At 36.2% G+C, this 25,319-nt stretch overlaps 1 protein-coding gene across 1 annotated transcript in view; it reads right to left on the minus strand.

Annotated features, from left to right (window-relative positions):
- NET1 (neuroepithelial cell transforming 1) overlaps nt 1–25,319 on the minus strand; it is a 59,350-nt gene that overhangs the window by 22,444 nt on the left and 11,587 nt on the right. The window contains exons 2-3 of the mRNA XM_045072328.1: nt 18,100–18,166; nt 13,572–13,631 (exon numbers count right to left, since the gene is read on the minus strand). Of these exons, the coding sequence (XP_044928263.1) occupies nt 13,572–13,631; nt 18,100–18,166 (127 nt within the window). The remainder of the gene's footprint in view (nt 1–13,571; nt 13,632–18,099; nt 18,167–25,319) is intronic.

Here is a 25,319-nt window from a genome sequence, read left to right on the forward strand (position 1 = left end):
ACAGAAGTTACAAACCAAAATGAAAAGGATTGCTAATCTCATCCAGTCGGGTGAAGAGACATGACCCTGTTTCTCCCTTCTCCCTTGGAGGAGTCTGGGTCTCAAAAAGACGGGAAGAAGAGGCAGGCAATAAACAGAAAACATATCTCCTCTACAGACTTCTAGGGTTGCAGAGAGATATGACCTGCAGAGAGAGAGAGAATGCCTCCATAGAATGTAAGCTTCATGAGTGCAAAGACTATGTTTTGTTCTCTGAGTGTCTAGCACACAGAAGGAGCTCAATAATATAATAGATGAATGAATGAAGACTGAATATGCTGAGGAAAATAAAAAGCTGTGAATAAAATCTGAGATTAAAATTTTATCATTAAATACAGAAAACAGAGGCTTACAACTGGTTAAGTCCAAAAGTCTGCAACTTCTGAACAATCTTTACTGGCCCTAGCATAATTTAATTTATGGTTATACAGACTGAACAGAAGGATATGTTAAAAGAAATAGAAGTCATATTCTCAGAAAGGTAACAGAGGAAAATACATTAATGAAACTAAAGATTCTTATGGAAAAACAAAAAATTAGAGATCTTAGAAGTAAAAAAATTGTCAAAATTTTATTTATTGACAATACAGAAGTGTAAAATAGATACTAATGAAGAATTAGCAAGCTAGGAAATGGAGGAATTCTCCCAAAGAACAGCATACAATATTAAAGAGATGGAAATAATTTAAAAAAGAGATAATAAACATATAAAATAATTCCAGATTTTCCAAAATCTTCCCAAGTTCTAGAAGCAACAACTAGAGAGTAAGAGGATGAAAATAATCTAAAACTGAGAAAATTTCACAAGGCATTTCTGAAATAAATATAATTCTTTACAGTTAGAGGGTCTAAAAAATGCCAAACCAGATGAATAAAAAATTTAAGGAAAACTCTCAAACTATGAAAATATTAAATAAATGATCGCATCAAAAAATAAAACAAAAACAAGAGACTAAAAAACATTCCAAACACTGCAATATACATAATAAATCAGAGGCTATGAGCCATACAACATAAGGAACTTAAATTATTTTTCCCTTTTTCCCCATTTAAAAAATTGTGATGAAATATATATAAAATTTACCATTTTAATCGTTTTCAAAAAAATTTTATTTACCTGAGAGAGAGAGTGGGCAGAAGGGAGTATGAGTGGAGGGAGGGGCAAAGGCAGGACAGCAGAGTCCCTCCTGAGCACCGAGCTGGACACGGGGCTCTAGTCCAGGACCTTGGGATCACGACCTGAGCCGAAGGTGTTTAACTCACTGAGCTATTCAGGCACCCCCAATTTTAATCATTTTTAAGGGTACCGTGCAGTAGCGGGGGCTCAGAAGCATTAAGTGCATTCACTCACATCATTGTGCAACCACCACCACCATGATTTGCTTCTGTCCTCTTTCTTCCCAAACAGAAACCCTGTACACATTAAACTGTAACTCCCCATTTCCCCCCTCCCCAACCCCTGGTAACCACTATGCTATGTCCTATCTCTATGAATTTGACTATTCTAGGTACTTCATATAAGCAAACTTATACAATATTTGTCCTTTTGTGTCTGGCTTATTTTGTTTAGCATAATGTTTTCAGGGTTCATCCATGCTGTATGGATGTATCAGAATTCAATTCCTCTTTAAAACTGAATATTTTATTGAATGTATATATCACATCTTGTTTATCCATAAGGGAGTTTCTTTCTGTTCCTAGTTTGTTTGGTTTTTTTTTTAATTAATCATGAAAGGGTGTTGGATTTTGTCTAATACTTTTTCTGTATCAATTGAAATGATCATGAGGTTTTTCTCCTCCTTAATTCTGTTAATGTGGACTTTAAAAACTACATTAATTGGTTTTCATTTGTTGAAGCACCCTCGCATGCCAGGAATCAATCTCACTTGGTCTTAGTGTATAATCCTAATAATATGCTGAATCCACTTCGCTGGTATCTTCTTGAAGAATACTTACAAGGGATATTGGTCTATAGTTTTCTTGTAGTATCTTTGGCTTTGGTATCAGGGTATTGCTGGCTTCATAGAGGGAGTTAAGAACTGTTCCCTCCTCTTCAATGTTTTCCAAGAATTTGAGAAGGACTGGCATTAATTCTCCTTTAAATGTTTGGTAGAATTCACCAATGAAGCCATCTGGTCCGTGGCTTTTCTTTCCTGGGAGGTGTTTTGATTACTCATTCAATCTCTTTAACAGTTATAGAACTATTCAGATGATTTCTGTGATTCAGTCTTGGTAGGTTTCTAGAAATCTATTCTCTTCATCTAGGTTATACAATCTGTTAGTGTATAATTGTTCACAGTTCTCTCTTATCATCCTTTTATTTCTGTAAATTGGTAGCAATGTCTCCACTTTCATTTCTGACTTCAGTAATCTGAGTCTTCTCTTATTTTTTTAGTCAATTTACCTCAAGATTCATTGGTTTTATCTTTTCATTGATTTTTCTCCATTATTCTATTCCCTTTTTAATTAAAACCCACACAAATCTTTACTATTTCCTTCCTTCTGCTAGCTTGAATGTAACTTATTTGTCTTTTTGTAGTGACTTAAAGCATGACATTAGGTTGCTGATTTGAAGTTTTTTTTTTTTTTTTTTTTTTTTTTTTAGAGAGCGAGCAAGTGAGCACGTAAGTAGGAGTTTGGGGGAGAGGGAGAGAGAATCTTAAACAGGCTCCATACCCAGCAGAGTCTGAAACAGGGCTTGATTTCACAACCCTGAAATCATGACCTGAGCCGAAATCTAGAGTTGGATGCTTAACTGAGCCACCCAGGTGCTCCAAGATCTTTCTCCTTTTTAATGTAAGAGTTTATAGCTATAAATTTCCCTCTTAGTTTTTTGCTTCATCCCACTAGTTTGGTATATTAGGTTTTCATTTTCATTTGTCTCAAAGCACTTCCCAATTTTCTTTGTAATGTCTTCTTTGACCCACTGGTTATTCAACACTGTGTTATTTAATTTCTACAGAATTATGAATTTTTCAGTTTTCCTTCTGTTCTTTCTAGTTTTATTCCATTGTGACTACAAAAATACTTTATATAATTTCAATCTTTTCAAACTGATTAAGGCTTTATATGTTCTATTCTGAAGAATGTTCTATGCGCACTTGAGAAAAATGTATATTCTGCTCTTATTGGATAGTTTCCTGTAGATGTCTGTTAGGTCCAACTGGTTTATGGTGGTGTTCAAGTCCTCTATTTCCTTATTAATTTTCTGTCTGGTTGTCTATCACAATTGGCAAAAATTTAAAAGATTACAAAAATTCAGGGTTGAGAAGGATGTAAAGACACGTTATCATAAACTGATGGAGAAGTATAAATTTGTAAAACTACTGGAAGGCAAGTGAACAACATTATCAAAACTGAAACTTGCAACCCAGCATTTCCATTTCTTGCTATCTGCATTAGAGGTTCCTTTGTACAGAAGGAGAAAACACAATGCAGCATTATTTTTAATGTGAAAAAATGGAAAATATATTAAAGGGCCATTCTTCAAGGACTGGTTAAGTAGATCATGGTACTTTACACTATGGAATATGATACGGCAATCTAAAAAGAATGAGGTAGCCTTATATGGTATTGATAAGAGATAAAGAGAAAAAAAGCAAGCTGAAGCACATGTACAGTATGATCATATACAGGTCACCATTACACACACTGTGTGGAATTATGTAAATAAACAGAAGGGAATCTGGAACACATCAAATAATAACTAGTTACTTCAGAGGATGAAGGCGATACAAGGAAACTTAAAAAAAAAGTTTAATTTTGAACAAAGACAATGTATTCTTGTATTACTTTTATAATTAAAAAGCAGACACAAGCATTTACATGCTAGAGCAGCGTAGGAATGATTCACAGTGATCTGGGAATGATTAACCTTAACGATAAACAGCTCTGGATACTTCAGTAGCTTCTCAGAGCATTATCAGGAGTAACTGTTTTATGTTTAACTTTTATTTTTTTGGCTAAGAAGAACCATTTTCTTATATCTATCCTCTGTTCCTCTTCACTTTCATCACCTGTACCAGCAAGTGGCTTTATTTTTTTGACCTATGTCACAGAAAAACAATGATTTATTCTATTATCTTACAGGGCACCAGCAGAGATCATAGGTTACATCAAAATTCAAGATGGGGGCAGTAATTAATAAGGTAAGCAGCTAGGGGTGCCTAGGTGGCACAGTAGGTTAAACCTCTGGCTCTTGGTTTCTGCTCAAGTCATGATCTCAAGGTTGTGAGATAGATCCCGGAGTCAGGCTCCTCCCCGAGTCAAGCTCCCTACTCAGTGCAGAGTCTGCTTAAATACGCTCTCCCTCTGCCCCTCTGCCTTGCACTCTCTCTCTCTATCAAATAAATAAACCTTTAAAAAAGCACTAAGTTAAGTAAGTCACTAGCTTTAGCATGCCATCTAGCTTCAAATTATTCAAATCTGTGCCTCAGAAAAATTACCAATATCCAGTCATCGTCTAAGAGGTGTGTTTGCCAAAAGTGAGATTTTATGAATCCAGGAACTAACAAAAGTTTATTGTAATCCTAAATAATCACAAATGTTTTAAAAATCATTTATAAGGAATAACATACATAACTCATTATTGTGTTTAATCTAAAATTTACATAGTACACCAATACTCAGTATAACACTTCAATATACTACTTAACTTATAAGAAAATGAAATCCCCAAATCTGAACATTCTGAAAAAGAAAAAGCCACATATATACACACACACACACACATACACACATTTCTTTTGAAGTGTTCTGGTTTGTGTTTTGAGTACTAACAGAGTTAAAGAAGTCTGGTCATAAAAATATGACTCAGTCTTACTCATCTCAGTATTATTTTACATGAACAAAGTAAAAAGTCACTTTGGACTCTACTATCAGAAGAAAAGAGCAAGGTTATGGTTGCTAACAAACAGAGACGAGAAACACCTTTGGGAGACAAATGTCATGTTCCTTTTAAGATGAGTAATTTTATACATAATATAGTAGTAAGGCAACCTGATAAAAGATAGTGCTAAAATTTTACTTGGAGACAAATTTGATAAAAAGCAACCACAACTTCACAATAAAGGAGCCAATGATTCCCCTACATGACAAATCCTTAACATCAGTATTAAATTCTTAATGTAAGATATCCAAAATCAAAATATATAATGCAATGCTCATGTTATATGTTTACCTAAGTCCAAAGTCTTACTTGAATCATATGACCCATTATTACTTTATCTGTTTATTCATTAAATATTTACTGAGCACCTATTATGTGTCAGGCCAGGTGGCTAGAGGATTGAACCACAGAGGTAAATAAAGCAATGGCTCCCAACAAGAGCCTCAAAAGACCATACAAACTGATTATATTTAGCATATTACATAATAACTGTTATATTTAGATGAAAGGCCATACAAAACACAGGGCTGGGAGAGTTGGCAGAGTATCCATTTCAGGGTATGTTTTTGGGGAGAGGGACAACTTTAAGAATGTCACATTCTAACTTAATGGTTAAGTTCTGGCTATACCTAAGTATTGCCGGGACAACTTAAAACAATAAAAACAAAACTCAGATGTTCCCAGGTCCCAAAGGCACCTATCCTCTTTCCCCCATCTCCTCACATTCATGTAGTCTGGGATAGGGCTTAGCAGCACATTTCCTCCCTTAAAAACTCTCCAGGTAACTCTGACTTATAGCCAGAGTTGAATAATTATTTTCAAGACATAAATATAGCTTAATGCTACTGTTATCATCACAACTTCACTGCTGACTTCTTTTTTCCTCATGAAATCCTAAACTGTTCCTGCTATTCAATTTTCCCTACCTAGAGGGATTATGGGAGGGGTAACCAGGCTAGGTTGGTAGGGGTGGGATTCAGGGAGGGGGTAAGACTCTGGAAAGGGTTCCTGGATATAATGAGCGGGAATAGGTAGGAAATCTCCAGGCAATTAAACCAAGTGAGGATGTATAAGGGAAAGGAAACAGGGATATGACTGAGAGCGAGATTTTGGAGAGATGGAGTGGGAGCTCATCATAATGGGGATTATATGTTAAGTAACATTTGGGTCTTATCTTTAAAGCAATGAATAGCTACTGAAAGAATTTAAGCAAGACCAAGGAGGAGGGACTGGGTGTGGGTCAGTCGGTTGAACATTTGGACTCTTGACTTGGCTCAGGTCATGATCTCAGGGTCATGAGATCGAGTCCATATTGGGCTCCACCCAGGGCACGGAGTCTGCTTGAGATTCTCTTTCCCTCCCTCTGCCCCTCCCCCACTTGCACGCACAGGTACATGCCCCCACCTCTTAAAAAAAAGATCAAAGAAAATCAATATGGCATCATAAAGAGGCTACAGTCAGGGAGGCCAGTTACAAGGCTGTAACTTGTAAGCAACTGAATAAAGGATGTGAAAATCAGACTGTGATCTGGCTTAAAGATTCAGATTAGGGAAGGGAGTCATCAGTTACACAAGCTGAATCTGGTGAGTGAATGAAGGGGCTCTCCAAAGAAAGATCATTAAGAAGAAAAAACTGATGAAGATGAAACCTTAGGAATGCTCTTTTCATCTCCACAGTCATCACTCCCCTTCCAGGCTTCCAGACACTCTACCAGGTCCTCACTAACCAGTACTTTCTACAGAGAAGGAAGGACTATAACTGCGGAAAATCTGTTCAAGAATCCAGAATATCCTTTCTGTTGATTTTCATAGGTCAATAAACTCTTCAGCCAATCATTTCCAGCCTTCAAACTGAGTGACCAATTAACCCCCTGTACTACTTCATTTCTTAGTTCTTCCTCATATATTTGACTCTTTCTAAAGAATTTATCATTCCTGACACACACATAACTTATTTTAATTCTTGCCATTTGTAGACGCCCCTTCTCTATCTGGGGTTGGTTTTCCCAGTTCATGTTCACTTCCATAAAAACTCAACTCCAAATCAAAACCTCCCTAAATCTTCTATTTCTCCCTCCTGTTCCTCTTCCTAACACTATCATACTTGTGTAACTATGCAGGTATGTTTTTGTCAGAGGGTCTCATTTCTGGCTTGGACATAGTCTTATCTCTAAGGTTAAGAATAGGACCTGAATCATTGTGGGTGCCCCACAAAATGTTTGTGGAATTAAAAAAAAAAAAAAAAAGGAGTAAAAGAATTTAGACTTAGTGAAGTTTTGAGTAAACAAAGATGATACTCAGTAAATTATTATTTCAAATTCATTCTTATCATAGTTGTACATAATTCCTTAGGTCTGGAAGAAATGGAGACTATATCATGACATACAGGTAGGTCTGGTTAATGTAACCTTTTTTTTTTTTTTTTTTTTTAAGATTTTATTTATTTGACAGAGAAAGACAGAGAGAGGGAACACAAGCAGGGGAAGTGGGAGAGGGAGAAGCAGATGCTGAGCAGGGAGCCCAATGTGGGCCTTGAACCCAGCACCCTGGGATCATGACCTGAGCTGAACGCAGACACTTAATGACTGAGCCACCCAGGTGCCCTGTAACCAAACTTTTATAAAGATTTTTTTCTTGAGTATAACTCCACAGCTTGAAGAACATAGCAATAGTATATGCAAATGTATAACCACTGCCCCGAACCTGACAAATTTTGAAGGACAATAAAAAGTTTATCTTTGGCTTGTTGATAAGTATTAGTATCAGTGCATAATATACAATCTATGCTAAAAATTATAGCAATTCAAATAAGTCCAGTAAATTCAATGTCAATAAAATCTGCTAAAATTATATTGGTTTCAGAAGAAAGCTAAATTTGCTTTTCACCATTGAGAATAAAATGCAGGAGTCATAATTCTGAGACTGAGGTGATGGCAGCGACATAGTTTTTACAATTTTTCCAAATCCTTCCATGAAAACACACAGAACAAGGACAGCAAAACCAAAACCCCAAGGTCAATATGTCTAGAACTATGTGACAAGGTACGCATCCCCATGAACCCCAAAATACAAGTTAATGTGGATAAATTACCAACAACTCTAAGACTTATATAGCATCAGAAGAGAAAGGAGAAAAATAAAATATCTGCCACATCTGACCAGAGAAGAATCAGGAAACTACGGACAGCTACATGCTGCAGCTGCAGAGTAAGGTGTGTCATTGTGACCATGGCTATTAAAACCAGGAAGGGTTTTATCTACTAAAGGGTAGCAGTAAGGGGTTCATGGCTGGAACACATGAGTTTAGGACCTTCAAAGCTCCCTTCTAAGACAAAGCCCTACACTGTGGTGTAAATTCTGGGAACAGATTCAAGTCAAGTGGAATAGACGTGACAGACATCCAGGAAAAGAGAAAGGTCCGATAAAAGTTGAGGAGGAAAACAGGTCCTGGAGAACTCAAAGTGTGTCTACTTTTATTATTTGTTTAAGACAAGAGAAGAGGAAGTTTAAAGTTATAAAGCTAGAAAAGCTTTCCTGACTCACGCCCCCTTTCTAAAGCCACTTTCATGTGGTAATGACCAATAGAAAAGAATCACAGTCAAATCCCATATGAAGTTTTCATAAGGAAAAAGCTATAAGGGAAAAGGTAATATCCCTACAAAAAATAAAAGCATGGTAGAAAAACATGCTCACAAAAAAACCTACAATATTCCAAGACTAGCTTATAAAAGAGCATAAATCAAAATTAGAAAGGTGGCAAAATTAAGGAAGGAATTAGCAATAAAACACAATATCCAAAGCTTGAAGTCAGCAGTGAAGGATGCCTGCATGTTCTCTCCGTGGATGACCTCATCTTCTAGGGCCACGCCTCCTGTCTGATTCACCATTTGTTACTGACCAGGTTTTGGGACTCTGTAAGGGCAGATGTTAACTGTAGAAAACTGAGAGCAGCGTAAATACATTTTGTAGGTAGAGATGGAGATGAGGGTATTAATTTGTTTTGCATCTATTTAGCAATCTTATTCCAAACTGAGTGGAACCGAGCAATAGAAGCAAAGACAAGAAAAAAACTCAGATAAAGAAGGGGAGGCAAAAAAGAAAGCTCTCCGAAGCACGAGGCTGTGTTGTTATAAACCACTTGGTGAAGACGACAGAAGAGGGAGCCCTGGGGCCATGAAGGTGAAGACAGGCTACAACGGCGCACTCTCTATCTAATCTTTAAGACCGGAAAATTTACTGCACTTAAAAAATGAGCAACAGAAAATAATCTTGAATCCCCTTTAAAACTATTATAAGAATACAGAAAATGTGAAGTAGAATAATGTCTCTGAGCATAAAATAAATTAGGAAATTACAGAAGCCATGAAAGAACATAAAACAGAAATTAGGTGGGTAGAGAAAGGAAGATTTGCAACGAGGTGAGAGAACTAAAAAAAGAACTAAAAATATAAGAATTATTTTAGAATAAAAAAAAATGCCTATTGAATTAGGAGAAAAAAGAATACAAAAGGGAAGACAAGCTTGAAGACAAGCCTGGGTGGCTCATCTGACTCTTGATCTCAGCTCAGGTTGTGATCTTGGGGTCACGAGTTTAAGCCCCGCACTGGGCTCCACGCTGGGCATGGAGCCTTCTAAAAAAAAAGATAAAGAGAAAATATTTCGAGAGAAAATGATAAATATAAAAGATTAAAAAATCCAAACTAAGTAAAAATCAGGAAGGGGACAGAAAACAATGGAATAGAAAAAAATGACAAAAACTATGAGAACAAGTCATCTGAATTTATTAAAGTCTAGAGCAGGGGTTGGCAAACTCTCTATAAAAGGCCAAATAGTAAATATTTCAGTCTCTGTAGGTCAGATGGTCCTTGTCACTGCTACTTAACCTCTGCCACTGGAGTGTTTTTAAAAGCAACCATTAACAATATATGTAAGTCACTGAGCAGGTCAGACATGGGTTGATAGCTAACTGACCCTTCGCTAGAAAAGGAGTTTCAGAAAACCAAAAATCTAGAACTGGTGCTCAGCATTCAATATACACTTATCTGCAGAACTAAAGCCTAAAAATGGGTACCAGGGTACACAGCACAATCTGCGATGATTTTGTAGATACAATAAAACTACATTCAAGAAATGGAAAATGGTGAATGTATATGAAAAGTAAAATAAGCACTTAATACTTTAAATGTATTAATTTAGAATAAAGGGATTATTACTTTAGTTTATTAACAGGGAGAAGGAGAGGAGGGAGAGAAGAGGTGTCAGTTGATTATAATAATGCTCATAGGAATGAACCAATTGACAATAGCTAAAAAGGGGAAACTGAAGGCAAAAATATCCAAGAGAACAAAAACATGAACCTTCCTAAATATGGAAAGACATGCCAAAGCAAAACACACAAGCAAAACAAATAAGGAAAGAATAAAATAGAGCATATAATAAAGACAGCATTCTACTGTTTAGCCAAGAGAGTGGGATACACAAATATACACGCAATTGCTTCTATTTTTAAAAAGTGAAAGAATAAACCTAAAATTTAAAAAACAAAAAAAGGGATTTTTTATGGAAGAAAGAAGTAGGGTAGAAGATCCAGGAATAGAAACAAGAATCCCGTAGACCTGACTTTGAAATTCCATACAGTTTTGTTACACGATTTTAAGAAAAATTAAGTTTAAAAAGTAGTTCTTAAAAATTGAAAATAAAAAGGAACAAGTAAATTGTTGCCATAATTACACACAGAAAAGTACTAGTTCAGGGGCACCTGGGTGGTGCAGTTAAACATCCAACTCTTGGTTTTGGCTCAGGTTCTGACCTCAGGGTCCTGGGATTGAGCCCCACGTTGGGCTCCACACTCATTGGGGAGTCTGCTTGAGGATTCTCTCTCTTTCTCTCTTCTTCTGTCCCTCCCCACTCACACTCTCTCTCTCTTAAAAAAAAAAAAAAAGAATAGTTCAATAATTTAACATAGTAAGCTGTACATACTGTAACTAATATGCAAAAAACAAAAATCCTGAAAAATAAAACATACAATGTTTTCAATAATTGTCTCATTTATATTAATATAGTAGCAGTAACAATCTGCAGTAATGCAGACTGTTGTCTTTGAACTGTGAGTAAATCAAGTGAATAGTTATGTCAGTGTCCCAAGACCTAGATTTTTGGTGTGGCTGGAGAGATCTAGACAGGAAGATTAATGCAACTGAGTAAAAAACACTGTAACCTCAAATCTGAAGTATCAGTACAAACTCAAAATTTATTATATCTGAAAAAGATTTGTCCATTAAAAAGGCACAGAAACAAGAATCAATACAGCAGCAAGGACTGTTCATAATGCTCAGGTTTAAGCCTCTACCATTTCCTAAGGAAAGCAGGGTTTTTAGAAATAGGGCTGTTTCCAGGTATGGAGCAGAAACATCAACAAAATATACAAGTGGGCCTGGAAGAACTTGTCATCCTGGAAGAAAGGGAGGCCATTTAGCTTCTAGATATCAAGTGAGGCTCATGTTAAAGGATACAGGAAATCGATACATTGCATTCCTTACATTTACATCATGTTAAATGTCGATTATATAATGAAACGGGGAAATAAGGACACTGGCATCATTCTGACGCCAAAGATAGGGGAATCTGAGCACTGTAAGCATAATAATGGAAGTGGATTAAAACACTACAAATGTGCTAATATTCGTATGTTCATAATCACATTAAAAAGAAAAAAAATCACTAATTACTTTTAGAGAATTTTAATGAATAAAACACATCACTTGAAAACTGATAAAAGGAATAATGCACTTGTTCTACTTTTAGTTTAAGTATCTTGTAGTAACCAGATGGTTGGTGAGGAAAGTTTTTTTTTTTTTTTTTTTTAAGATTTTATTTATTTATTTGAGAGAGAGCATGCATGAGCGGGGGGGGGGGGGGTGGTGGAGAGAGGCAGAGAGAGAAGCAGGCTCCCGACTGAGCAGGGAGCCTAACATGGAGCTCGACGTGGGACTCCATCCCAGCACCCTGGGATCATGACCCAAGCCAAAGGCAGATGCGTAACCAACTGAGCCAGCCACTCGGACACCGCAAGGGGAGTTTTCTTTTTACAGAAGTAATCTAGTTAATAAAAATGTCTGATAAAGGCACAATGTTACCACTTTGCAACCCTCAATGATAAAAGAATTCTAGGCAATGAGAATTAATTTTGCCCAAAGCAATCTCTAGATCTACCAGTTTATCCGGAATAAAGGGAAGAGAGAGGAACAGAAGAAACGACACCAGAGAGATGCGATCGTGACTATGCGGGATGTGAAGGGCTCTACACATGCCTACTTCTTCAACGACAAAAAACTCTTAAAGAAAAAGAAAAAAAGAAAAGCTAGAGAGAGAACCTACAAATTAAAAGACAGTGAAGGGAGATAATCACAATGTATGGACCTCATATAAATTCCAATTCAAACAGACAAAACGAACAAAACCAAAACAAAAAAGGTGTAAGACAAATCAAGGAAGTGTGAACACTCAATCTAATGATACAGATAACATGATACAACATAAAGGATTTTCTTCAAAATAATCTAGGGCAGAGGCGGCAAACAGAGAGATAAAATGACAATAACTTGATCACATGATGGGAACTGGTGAAGTTGGGATAAACAAAAGGAGGATTATTTTTCAGTAGATTTGACCATGGATTTTATTGTGGCAAACTATAAATACTGTCTACTTCTGTATGTGATCTGATTTGAAGCATACCTAAAAATACTCAGGGCTGTAATTTCATTTTTTTTCTTTCTTTGAATACAGGATTTTTAAATGTAACTAAAACTGTTTTGCAAAAAGCCTTAACACTTAAAACAGAGCTCTCCCATAAACATATTACATATGTACACATGCCACCCTCTCCCCTGCAAATCTGGCTTGCTGGATTTGGTAAAATGTTGATGGGCAAACCTATAAAAATTGCCATCATTAGACATGATGTCAAACATTTTTAAAATCTCACTTAAAAAATGTATAACCTTTATGTAACAATCTTTAAAAAGGTTCCTTAAAACCAAGATGGTTCTGTAAAATTTGCCAGTTGACAAAAATGGACTAAGTAATTCCACAGATACCAAGTTTTGGGACTTAAATATAATTTTACATAAAGGATACATAATCATTTTTTAAGTGTGCATTGGATTTTGGTTTGTCACAGGTCACACATTGGAAACACAGACACTTCTGACCTACAGACGAGCTGTTTGGTTTGCATGGTCCAACATATAAAGATTGGGAGCTTTCACATAAAAACCCAGATTTTGACAGTTCTACAAGCAGCTGTGAGCTAGAGCACAGGAGCAGCTGCCTCTTGCAGGAGGGTATGTTTCTTCTCTCCACCACGGTCCCTCGCTTCCTTCCTCCTGGCATACACGGTAGGCCGGGCCTCTTCAGACATTTGAGTGTGAGATCACTAGTTAAAGCCTAACACTGTTCTTAGGGAGGCTTTTACCTCATTCTTAACAAAGTACAACAGAAAAAAGACATCTGTAAGAGTCCATATTATTTAGTTTTGAACTTAAAATTTTTTAAAAATTAGCATTCATCATCCTTATAGCACAAAAATAAAATATTATCTGCATATTTTTAAATGCTTTTCTTTGACAAGAAGAAAGGCTTACCTTTAAATCAAGGCTGTTAAGGCTTATGACATCATCATCTTTCGCTCTCCGCTTTCTTTTCTATATGAAAAAAAAGATTTCATTCTTATATAGAAGGAATGCATGTTACTTCATTAAACAGAGACTCCATAAAACCAGAAAAATCACTTTAAAAAAGTGAAGCTCTATTCATAATTATTTTTGAAAAAAAATTATTTTTGAGGGATGATCATAAATTATCTCTAGCATATTTACTGTTTAAATCGTCCCCCTGGCCTGAATCATCTCATGCTGCCAAGTTTCACCCTATCAGAAAACTTTATGTAAAGTCTTTTCAGAAGAGAAATCTTAGTAAGTCAAGGGCTAACTGTATTTATGAGAGAAAAAGTAAAATATGTTTTAAACATACAGGTGACGAGTTTTTTAAAAATCATATTATTTATCCTATGGAGGGGGGAGGGTCTTCACTAGAAAAAAAATACCCTTTTCTCATGGCCCAAAGTAAATTAAGACTTGTTGCCAGAAGCAGGATTTATCTACTGGAAGACAACATACTCCGAGTTACCATTCATCACTCTCACTCAGCCCTCCTGGTGCCTGTAGTGGTGAAAATGTATACAATCTCATCTCTGTCCTTCATCACTATTGAAGAAGAATTCTTAAGTAACACATCACCCACTCACAACTCAAAATAACTTTTCAGATTACCTGGGACATAGTCTAGCTCTTGTGAACTCTCAAAACTGACCAGCTAGGATTCCCTTCCAGGACCTAACTCCACTCCAAGGAGAAACTGGTGGTAGTGGAATCAGAATGGAGCAGGACAGGGACACTGGAGAAAAGGAAAGACAGAGTCCAGATGGAAGTGGGGAATTGATGGAGCCTGGAAATCGCAGAAACAAGGAACCATAAAAAGAGAGGGAGCTCTGTTAAGTTAGAAAAGTTATCTGAACCAGGCCTCTTTGTAAAATTCAGAAAAACTAAATTCACATTAAAATGAACAGAAAATTCTCCAAGTCAAATCCTACACAAATGACTCGAAGAAAAAAGGGAAAGGGGAAGAATAATATCCCTATAGGGAATGAAAGTACTCTGGAATGAAATGCTCAAAGAAGCAGAGCAAAACTAGGACATACTATTCCAAAGTTAGCTAAAGGCATTAGGAAAATGATAGAAGACTTGAAAGAAAAATATAAATCAGGATTGGAAAAAACTAAAAATGAGGTGACAAGAAATCCTTATTGATCTTAAGGTCATATCCAGAAGATCTAGAAAAATAAGTAATATGATCCTAATTCTGAAAAAAACAAAGCAAAGATCCTGCATTTATGTGTATCTTATTTGTGAGTCTCTGTGTGTGTGTGTAAATAATTATACGAGCCAAACAGAGGAACAGGCATGGTACTGCTGACACAGGTTAGAGTGGAGGCTGGGACGGAAGGACTGACGGGGGAGGAGAGAGGGAAGGAGGAAACTGCCAAACAAAAAGAAGTGTACTGAGGGGAAAGCTCATTCATGATTATACTTACACATTTATATAAAATTCTGTACATGTGTTTGCATATGTAGAAAGACATTTAACAGATTTGAAAATATTCTACTATATTTTCTTTTAAACATTCTGAAGTTTTGCTTTTCCTACATATTCAGTCCATCCAGAATTCGTTTGTTTGTATATAGTATGAGACGGCAGAGCTAGCCGTGCCCACCGCTAAGACCACTGTTGCAGGCACCATTCCTTCTAATGTCTACAATGCGTTAAGGTCTCATACATATGTCAGTTTCTGGGTTCTCAATCTTATGGCACTGGTCTGTTTACCTAGACTTTCATCCACACTGTGATTCCATAATCACTGTACCTGTGGAGGAAGCCTTAACAGCTAATAAGGTAAAGTCATAATGTTCCCTGACTTGCACAATACTTCCGCGCTCTGGGCTTTCTACTTTCTTTCTGAATTATAGAATGAGATCTCTCTCTCTCTCTCTTTTTTTTTTTTAAAGATTTTATTTATTTATTTGAGAGAGAGACAGTGAGAGAGAGCATGAGCGAGGAGGTCAGAGGGAGAAGCAGACTCCCCATGGAGCTGGGAGCCCAATGCGGGACTCGATCCCGGGATTCCGGGATCATGACCTGAGCCGAAGGCAGTCGTCCAACCAACTGAGCCACCCAGGCATCCCTAGAATGAGATCTCTTACACTCTAGTGGGATTTCTATCAGAACTACACTGAATTTATAAATTAATATAGGAAGTACTAACATTTTTAGGTTATTGAGTCTTTCCTTGTACACCTATCTTTCCATTTAATTTGGTGTCTATGTTCTTTATTAATGCTTTCCAATTTTCCCAACAAAAATCTCACAGATCTTTTCAGATTTTTTTTTCTTTTCACAGATTTATTCATAGTTTTAAAAATTGTTTTTACTTCAATAGAAGCATCTTTACAAATTACATTTGTTTATTACCAGTGTATATACACATTTTATTGAATCCCTTTTATAAATGTTATAGCCAGTAATTTTGTTTGAACTTTTAGTTCTAATAGCTGCTATCAATATTCACTGGGATAGTCCATGTAGATAGTCATAATGTCCCTAAGTGATGAAATGCTATTGTCTCTTTCTTTCTAATTTGAATACCACCTGTTCTCCTGTCTCACTATGTTGGCTAGAAGCACCAGTAAAATTCTGGATAGACATGGTGACAGCAGGCTTTTTTCCAAAATTTTAAGGAAATGTTTCTAACATATTATCATTACAAAACATGTTGTTTGTGGAAGATCTCAGGCTAAGAAAGTTCTGTACTATTCCCAGTTTGCCAAGAATTTTATCATGACTGGGCAATGATTTTATTTTTATCCATTTTCATTTTTCCATCTATTTTTTTTGGTTCATTCTACTGTTCCTTCTTTAATTACTTGAGTCAAATGCTTACTTTTTGTCCTCTTTTTTCTCAACCTAGGTATGTGAAAGTTTATTAATCTCTCTCTTAGTACTCCTTAATCACATTCCGAATGTTTTAACACATGAACCATGAGCTATTTCTTTTATCATGGGAGAACTCTACAAATATGTTTTCCCCAAGAGGGATGTACCATCCCAGAGGACATGCAAGATATCTTCCCTGGAGTGCAGGAGGAAAATGTTAGAACTTCAATATCTATGTATTTATTAATCCTTAAAAATAAGGTTTACTAATATTTAATATACAGATGATGAACTCATCATCATCTACATTATAAGGTTAGACAACAGTGATCCAATCAGTTCCCAGAAAGTGACCTCACACTGTGAAAATGTCATGGCTATTTGAAATACGGACTTACATCCACTATCATGAACTTCACCCGAGGTTGAGTACTGTGCTTTGACTTATTAGCTAATAAAGCTGGTCCATACATAAAAATCCTAACTAAACATAGCAGGGTACGTGTTCAAAATATTTTTGCTGATAGGTTTGCAAAATTAAGTTTGGAGACACTTCTCTTCTGTTTGAGTTTAGGCTTGTCAACTATGAAAGGAAAAAAATCAAGATGAAAAAAAGTCTCAAGGAGAATAGAGTATTGTATTAAAATCAGGAGACTCTTGGTATGAATCCGTAACTGACCAATTAATATAAGTAACTGGTAAGAGCAAAAAAATCTCAAACAGAAGTCCCCAACAGAGATATAAATTAAATACAAAAGAACAGAATGCAAATTAAATATGCATTGCTGAACCCATCAGTACACGATCCGGTAAAACTTGGCAAACTAGAAACAGAATGATTTTTGCTATTTCCTCCAAATAAGAAAATGTAAGAATCATGCTCTATTTGTACATACATTATTTATGAGTATTATGAGCTAATGAGTTTTTAATTACAAAAAGAACCAATTGTCTGGTTAGATGCCTCTGTAAAAGTCTCATTCTAAAAATAATGAGAGGAGGATACTAGGATGATTAATAACAGAAAATAATTCATTCATCATATATATCATCTGCAATCATTTTTATATTTTTCAACCAAGAAACAAGCTGTTAAGAGTATGTACATAAAAACAGCTTCATATTTCATAATATATTCTCTTAATTTTAAAACTGTAGGAATAAAAGGATTACATAAGGTTAAAAATAAATAGAGGGACGCCTGGGTGGCTCAGTTGGTTAAGCAGCTGCCTTCGGCTCAGGTCATGATCCCAACATCCTGGGATCGAGTCCCACATAGGGCTCCTTGCTCGGCGGGGAGCCTGCTTTTCCCTCTGCCTCTGCCTGCCATTCTGTCTGCCTGTGCTCGCTCTCTCCCCCTCTCTCTCTGATAAATAAATAAAATCTTAAAAAAAAAAAAAAAGATCTGCTATTTTTCAAAATATTTTATATTTAATTGAAATAAAATTTGTTTTTAGCTTGTTAGCAGAAGAAAAAAGAAATTAGGCTGCCAAAGATGGCGACAGAAACTCTGTATCTCAAGATATTCAAGAAGTACAGACAACTGAGTTGTACACCAAGACTGAAAGACAACCTAGGAATTAGTTCTCTCAATGTCTTGACATAAAATACCCAGGTACTCACCAAGGTGAAGTCCCAGTGAGGGCCAGGTGTTAAAAATGTGAAGGAGCTACCTCTCCGAAGGGAATGTCTGTTAAAAGAAAATTCAAGCAAAAAGTTAACCGAGAGCAACTTTAGTAAAACAAAGCTCTAGACAGAAAAAAAGCTATCTTTCTCATAGGTTCAAAACTATTTAAAGTAACTTTATTAGTCATTCAATTGTAGAAATATAAAGAAGGGATGCAAAAAAAAAAAAAATCAGGATTTATCCCCTGGTCATTTTTAGAATCTTTACAAAAGTGAAAGGGCCTTTATAAAATTAGTGGACATATTAAAAATAATTCACCAAACCAAGCAGGGTTATTTTAGGAACATATACATGGTTCAATAGTAAGAAATCTATTTTTTATATAGTATATTAAACTAATAAGTTAAATAAAAAGCAGTAAATGATGCAAAAATTATTTAACAAAATTACGCATTCTTGCCTAACATTTAAAAACAAGAATAAAGGATGCTCAACATAATAAATAAAACTCAAATGCCTTTAATTTGAATTTCTTGTTTAAATCTCTTCCATGTACTGATTTTTTTTAAAAATTACGGTTTAATTAACCAAATAAGGAATTTTAAAAATTATATCTGAGACAAAGATCTCAAGTAAGATTAAAATTTGACTAGGATTTTGTTACTATTAAGTGACAGATTTTTCTTCTGTTTATCTTTCCACTCAAGAGAATCCTTTTAACAAAAACCTGTCCTTGCTTTTATAAAATATAAACCTCTGTTTATAAAACATGCAGAAAAATCACAAAATATAGTTAGCACAAGAAATACAGGTTATAAACTATACTTACCACTAATCTCTTTGGATATAAATAATTCTAAAATAAATATGTTTCCCCCTTGTATAGAAATAAGTGAGAAAAAAAGCCACCGATCACTTGTGTTCAGGCAGATTCAAAGGCGGGCTGAAGAATGCGAAAGCTTCACAGTGGAATAAAGGGAAGGTTTCAAGTGTGCCCTGATTGGAGGCTGTTGGCATGGGAAGCTGAAGGTGAGCGAAGCAGGGGTGGGATATCCTCTGTGAGTGGTAGGGGGGTATATATTTGGCTTGCTCTGATTAGTTCAAAGTTGGAAGCAAGGATAAAAATTAGGGAACTTGGCAGTTATCAATCAAGTCCTAACCACTGTGGGTTGATTGTTAAAAAAGTTATTGTTCAGCTTTCTGGATTGTAAGGCCATTCTCCACTTGTATATTCATTCCACTTCTCACCCTTGATCCTCACGGTCTTTGTTCATTCTAGGTTACAGTAATACCACAGATGGCTCTTGCAGCTGCAAGAATTTACAAGCTTAATCAAATATAAGGTAGTTTTCTAAGCTAAATATAAAGCAGAAGTTTGCTTATGTTTTGATATGAACATAGGGAAGACGGCTACAAGAAAAAGGAGGATGTCAAAAGACTTCACAGAAGAATTAATATTTAAGTGATACTAAGCTGAATCAAAGAGACATAGCAATTAGCAAAGCATATGAGAGCCAGGAAGGCTTTTAGGGCAAAGGGAACAGCACAAGTTAAGCAGGAGTGAAATGAATTACATTCAGGGAACTGCAAGTAGTTCCTTATGTTTGGGTATCAAGAGAAATAACGAAGGGCAAGCTAAAAGGCCTTACATAAACGACTCTTATAAAGAGTATGGACTTGATCTTGAATGTATGGTGGCCCCAATCCACTATGGAATTTTCAGTAACAAGAAGGATGGCAGCAGGACTGGTTGGGAAGACTGGTCAGGAGGCAGCTCCCATATTGCTTACAATAGACACCAAGGGGCTGAAGCAATAGCAACAAAGTTAGGAGAAGCACATTAGAAAGCGGGCATGGGGGCACCTGGGTGGTTCAGTGTATTAAGCCTCTGCCTTCAGCTCAGGTCATGATCCTAGAGTCCTGGGATGGAGCTCCTCATTGGTCTCTCTCTGCTCAGCAGGGAGCCTACTACCCCTCCCTCTCTTCCTGTCTCTCTGCCCACTAGTGATCTCTCTCTGCGTGTCAAATAAATAAGTAAAATCTTAAAAAAAAAAAAAAAAAAAAAAGAGGGCTCAGTGACAAAACTGGCAGATTTTTCCCTCTTCCTCCCTATGTCAGCTCAGTTTCCACCAAGGTTCCTGGCATAGTGAAATACGGTTCTACTAATAATAATTAGAAATAGATGCAGAAAGAGCTTAAGATAATTAAGCAAACGTTTCCTAAATAATTATTTGTGAAAGATTAAAGCACACTGAGCCTTTTATTACTCTTAAAGCTCGTATTTCTCCCCCAAAAGCCTCTTCAGTGGAGCCAGATAACCCAAGGAATTGGTTTTTCTTGCCACTGCTGAAAAAGTAACGATGAAGAAAACAGTAATGATTTTTGATAAAACACTGGAATGAGGAATTTAGGTGAAACCAACATGACATCTGAAATGCCTTAGAATTCACAAGTCTCAACAATACAAAGATACAGTATCATAAACAATGCTAAAAGATTATAAGAAAAACAGGACCTTCATACCATATGTATCCATGGATCATGCTGTTTAAAAACAGGACTCTAGGTTAAGTGCTATCACATACTACATGCTTAATAAGAGCAACAGTGGGGACTGAGTTGAGAAGCATCAATTATGATTTCTCATAAGATTATTTTTAATCCAGTGCAAATATTCATTAGAGTAGTAATCATAGTGACAGTTAAAATATTCAGTAAATATGTCCTTAAGTTTTAAGAACACAAAACCAAAGTTATTCATTTTTTTAGTCCCTAGAATCAACCAAACTGACCTCAGAATGAATTTGATGTTTGAAAGCTGGAAAGAAAAATAGTTCTTAGGAATTTCAACTAGGTCAACAAACTGGAAAAATATTTCCAATCAGATGGCAAGATTCTTTCCAGTACAAGCTATAATCAGTTTTATAGTTATGCTATTTTTTCCCAATTCAATAACAAGTACCTATTTATTTTGAATACCCATGGAAAAAAAGAACCCAATAAACAAGTTGTGCCCAGGAACCATGTAAGATCGTGCCAACTTTTAAAAATCTTGGAAAGACATACAGTCATCTTTCACAGGGGTCAGACTCCAAATGTAATAGCTATTTTAAATCCTTGTGGGAAAAAAACTTTGATTTCATAAAACGTTAAAATTGTAAGTGGCCTTTCCAGAAGATACTAAGCAGAGTTCATTTCAAGAGGTATTAAAGGGTGATATAAGAAAGGACAGTCCTTCATCTTTTCCATAATTTTTGTCCAGTCCTTTTTTCATATATTTAAACAATTACAACATTTCAGGCAGAAAATAAACTAATACATGTAGAAACTAGCTTGGTGTATTAAATTGTGTTTCCTATTAACCCCATTGTGACTGTTCCTTAGCCTAACATCCATACTTCTTTTCCTGTCATTTGGTGTGTTTTTAAACAATGTAATGATTTTATTTTAATGTAAATGATTTTACACTAACTACTTTTAGTCTAACAAAACAATTACAATGGTAAAGAGAAAAATTATGTTAATTTATTCTTAAGCCAAATCATGTTTTCAATTATGATTTGTGTCACTGCCCTCCTCTGTCATGGCAAATAATTAAAAATAGCAGAAAGGTAGCTCAATGAACATTTTCAGGAAATGTACTGACAACATAAAGGAGATAATTCTTCCAATGAAAAAGGAAGAAAATGTAAAGATACTGCCTTATCATAAGGTAGATATTTAGGGGTTTCCAAAAGAACAACCAAAATGATTTAGCAAAGGAATCGTTTTAAAAAGCAAGCGAAAGGGGCACCAGGCTCAGTCAGTTAAGCATCTGCCTTTGGCTCAGGTCATGATCCCAGGGTCCTGGGATGCAGCCCCGAGCTGAGCTCCCTGCTCATCAGAGAGCCTGCTTCTTTCTCCCTCACCTCCACCCCCACTATCCCACGTTGTGCTCTCTTGCTATCTCTCTCTCAAATAAATAAATGAAATCTTAGCAAAAAACAAAACAAAACAAAAACAAAAAACCAAGCAAAATAGAAGGACTAAAGATAGCAATATAGCAGATGAGGTTACTGACATCAGCAAGAAGACTTGAGGCACAGGACACCTAAAATATACACGGTATAATTGAAAACTGTGTGTGATACCTCCAGATTTATAAAGAATTAGTTCCTATGTGGTAAAACAAGAAAATAGAGTAGTGCTGAAATGTGCTGCTAGACTAAGGAAGCCGGTCCCACACACCAGCAGTGCAACTCAAATTAATGCCTGGTCCTAATCACAAACTACTATCCATACCTCACAAACAGCTAAAATTTAAAATTTTAATCTGTAAATGCCAAGGGTACCATGAATGTAGAAATAAGGATGTAAACTATTCTCTGTCGTGAACATTTGTTGATATTCAGGGCACTCAACTACTCAGGTTATCAGTTTCTTTGCAAATTAGGCAAAAAACAATGACAAATGTTACTGAAGCCATTCATTCATTTGGGTAAAACATCCAATGTAGTGGACTGTTTTGACTACTTAGCATCTTTGCTATTAAGAAATTGTGTCTTCTCCCACATTATAAAGGTTCTGTAGGAGCCCAAACTCATGTAGACTATTATCCCTTATCCTACTAGGGTTTTTTCAACTTTGTTATTTGTGAGCCCCAAATAGCAGATACATCTTGCAACATCTCTAAGTCTAGAACGCAGCTGAGCATCTATAATGTATGCTGTAAGCCAGCATACACACAGAAAATGTGGAATATTCATTTCATATAATGGAATATTATTTAGCAATAAAAAGGAATGAAATATTCATGCAAGCCATAATATGGATGAACTGCAAGATTATATATTGTGATTGCATTTACACGAGATGTCCAGAAATACAAATATATACAGATGGAAAGCAGGTTAAGTGGCTGCCTAGGAATGGGGGTAGAAGTGGGGACTGACTGCATACAAACTTGTAATATTTTTGGTGATGAAATGTTCTTTCAGTGGATTGTGGTAATAGTTGCACAACTGTATAAATTTACTAATACTCACTGAACTGCACACTTAAAATGGGTAAATGTTATCATATGCAAATTGCATCTCAATAAAACTGTTAACAAGTTGTCATTTGATGTGGGAACAAATAACCTTAGGAACTAATGTGGGTATCATTTTATTTTTAGCAACTACATAAATATTAATAATATGACAATCTTGAGTTATCAAGAACTGGATTAATTATTTGTTTAAATGCCCTAATTTGGTTTAAAATACGTTTTGAAAAATAGCCTATCCAAAAAGTTACATTCCCTTACAGGGAACAGGAATCCTTAGATCTGAGTTTATACTACAGCTAGCCTGGCTTAAGACTGGGCCTTTAACCCTGGTTATTATTCTACAAATTCATCAATTTTATTAGAAAAACAAAATTTACAGAGTTCACTACTGGTAGATCATAGGCGCGGTATTATCTTTTTAAAAAAATTTTAAAATTTTATTTATTTGAGAGAGAGGGCGAGAGAGAGAGAGTGCATGCGTGCACACGATAGTGGGGGGAGGGGGTGGTGGAGACAAACAGGCTCCGGGATGAGTGCAGAGACTGGCAGGGTAGCATGGGCAGAGTGTAGGGGTGGTGGTGGTAGTGGCTTGATCTCAGGATCCCGAGTCATAAACTCAGCAGAAATCAAGGGTCAGTGGCTTAACTGACTGAGCCACCCAGATGCCTCACAGTATTATCTTTCTACTATGGAGAGCATTATTTCAAATCTGTTAAAAGGAGTATGTTATAAAATCCTTAAAGGATCAGTATAGATTCAGACTCCTGTTATTCAAGCAGTGTATAATATTCAGTGGATCCTCCTAAGGTCCCAAAGGGCAGAAACATTATTATTTAAATGTCATTTACATCTAACAACTTAGTATTTGCATAGAAAAGCTCCTTAAATGTGGTTACATGAATGATGGTAATTGTTTTGCTGGTTAATGCTACTAATACATCCCTTTAGAGACATTCTGTGGAGGAAACATGGCAAACAGAACATTAAATTAGGAGTTAGGAAATACAGGACAAACATCTCCTAGTATCTAGCTGTGAAATTTCAGAGCTTCACACTCTCCTCTATAAAAGAAGTTGTGCTAAATTCTAAGACCCTCTCGGTATTAAAATGAACAAGACAATGTTTCTTAGAGTTAATAACAGCAGCAAGAAATTTAGGGAATGGCTGTTTCGTTCCAGGCACCATTCTAAGCATTTAGATGTTTATATGAGTTCTATGCATTGACTTATAATCCTTACAGCAACTCTACAAGGCAAGTACTTATAAATGAGGTATAATGAAGAGGCTGGCAGCACGCATCAATGAAACTGGTCAAGGCCTCAAAGATGTCAATAGCAGTATCAGGATTTATATCCCGTCAGTCTGGTCTAGCACTATGCTGTTAAAAAGTATACTACATCACATCTACAAGAGCTGTCAAGAGAGCTAATTGCTAATATTCTTTGATAGACAGTATATATGTGATAATTCTAGTGTTTCCTGCAAAAAATACAAATAATGATACCTAATATTCATGGAGCATTTGCTATGTCTAGGTACTGTTCTAACGCTTTATATAAATTATGTTGGGTAATTTTTACAACCTTATGAGATAGATACTGTAAGGTAAGATTTAAAGAGATTAAGTCTCAAGAACCAGACAGAGTCTGAGCCCAGGAAGCCTGACTGTAAAGCCTCAGATCTTTAAATACTAGTATTTTATTGGGTTGTGGGTCTTAGTCTAAAAGAATGTACATTCCCAGAGAAAACAATCAGGTGACTCAAAACTGGGGCCAGAAGAGCCTCAGCATCAGGAAAACGAGGCGAGGAAAGCAGGCGTCTTGAGCTCGGAACCCCACGGCGGGGCCTAGGGCTGTCAGTAGACAAGGTCCCTTCCTGCTACTCCAGAACAAAAGGGAGGGATAGAAGGGGAGAGCAGACTTGAGAAATCTGCTACAGAACCTATACAGAAGCTTGCACTCTGCTGGATTCTAGCTATTTCTACTCTTTCTCCCCCCTAATTATCTCTCTCCCCTGCCACAGCCTATATCAGTCAGCAGTCACCACACATATGATATATTCCCCCACAAAATCAACATTTAGCAGAGGCAAACCAGGTATATAATCCTATATTTAACTTGGTACAGACTTAAAAACAGTAAGTCCTCTATCTCTCCCGGATCTGTACATCCTAGCTGTTTCTATTGC

This window comes from Mustela putorius, unplaced genomic scaffold (genome assembly GCF_011764305.1).
Source record: "Mustela putorius furo isolate JIRA1106 unplaced genomic scaffold, ASM1176430v1.1 tig00004033_pilon_pilon_pilon, whole genome shotgun sequence".
NCBI classification, from domain to species: domain Eukaryota; kingdom Metazoa; phylum Chordata; class Mammalia; order Carnivora; family Mustelidae; genus Mustela; species Mustela putorius.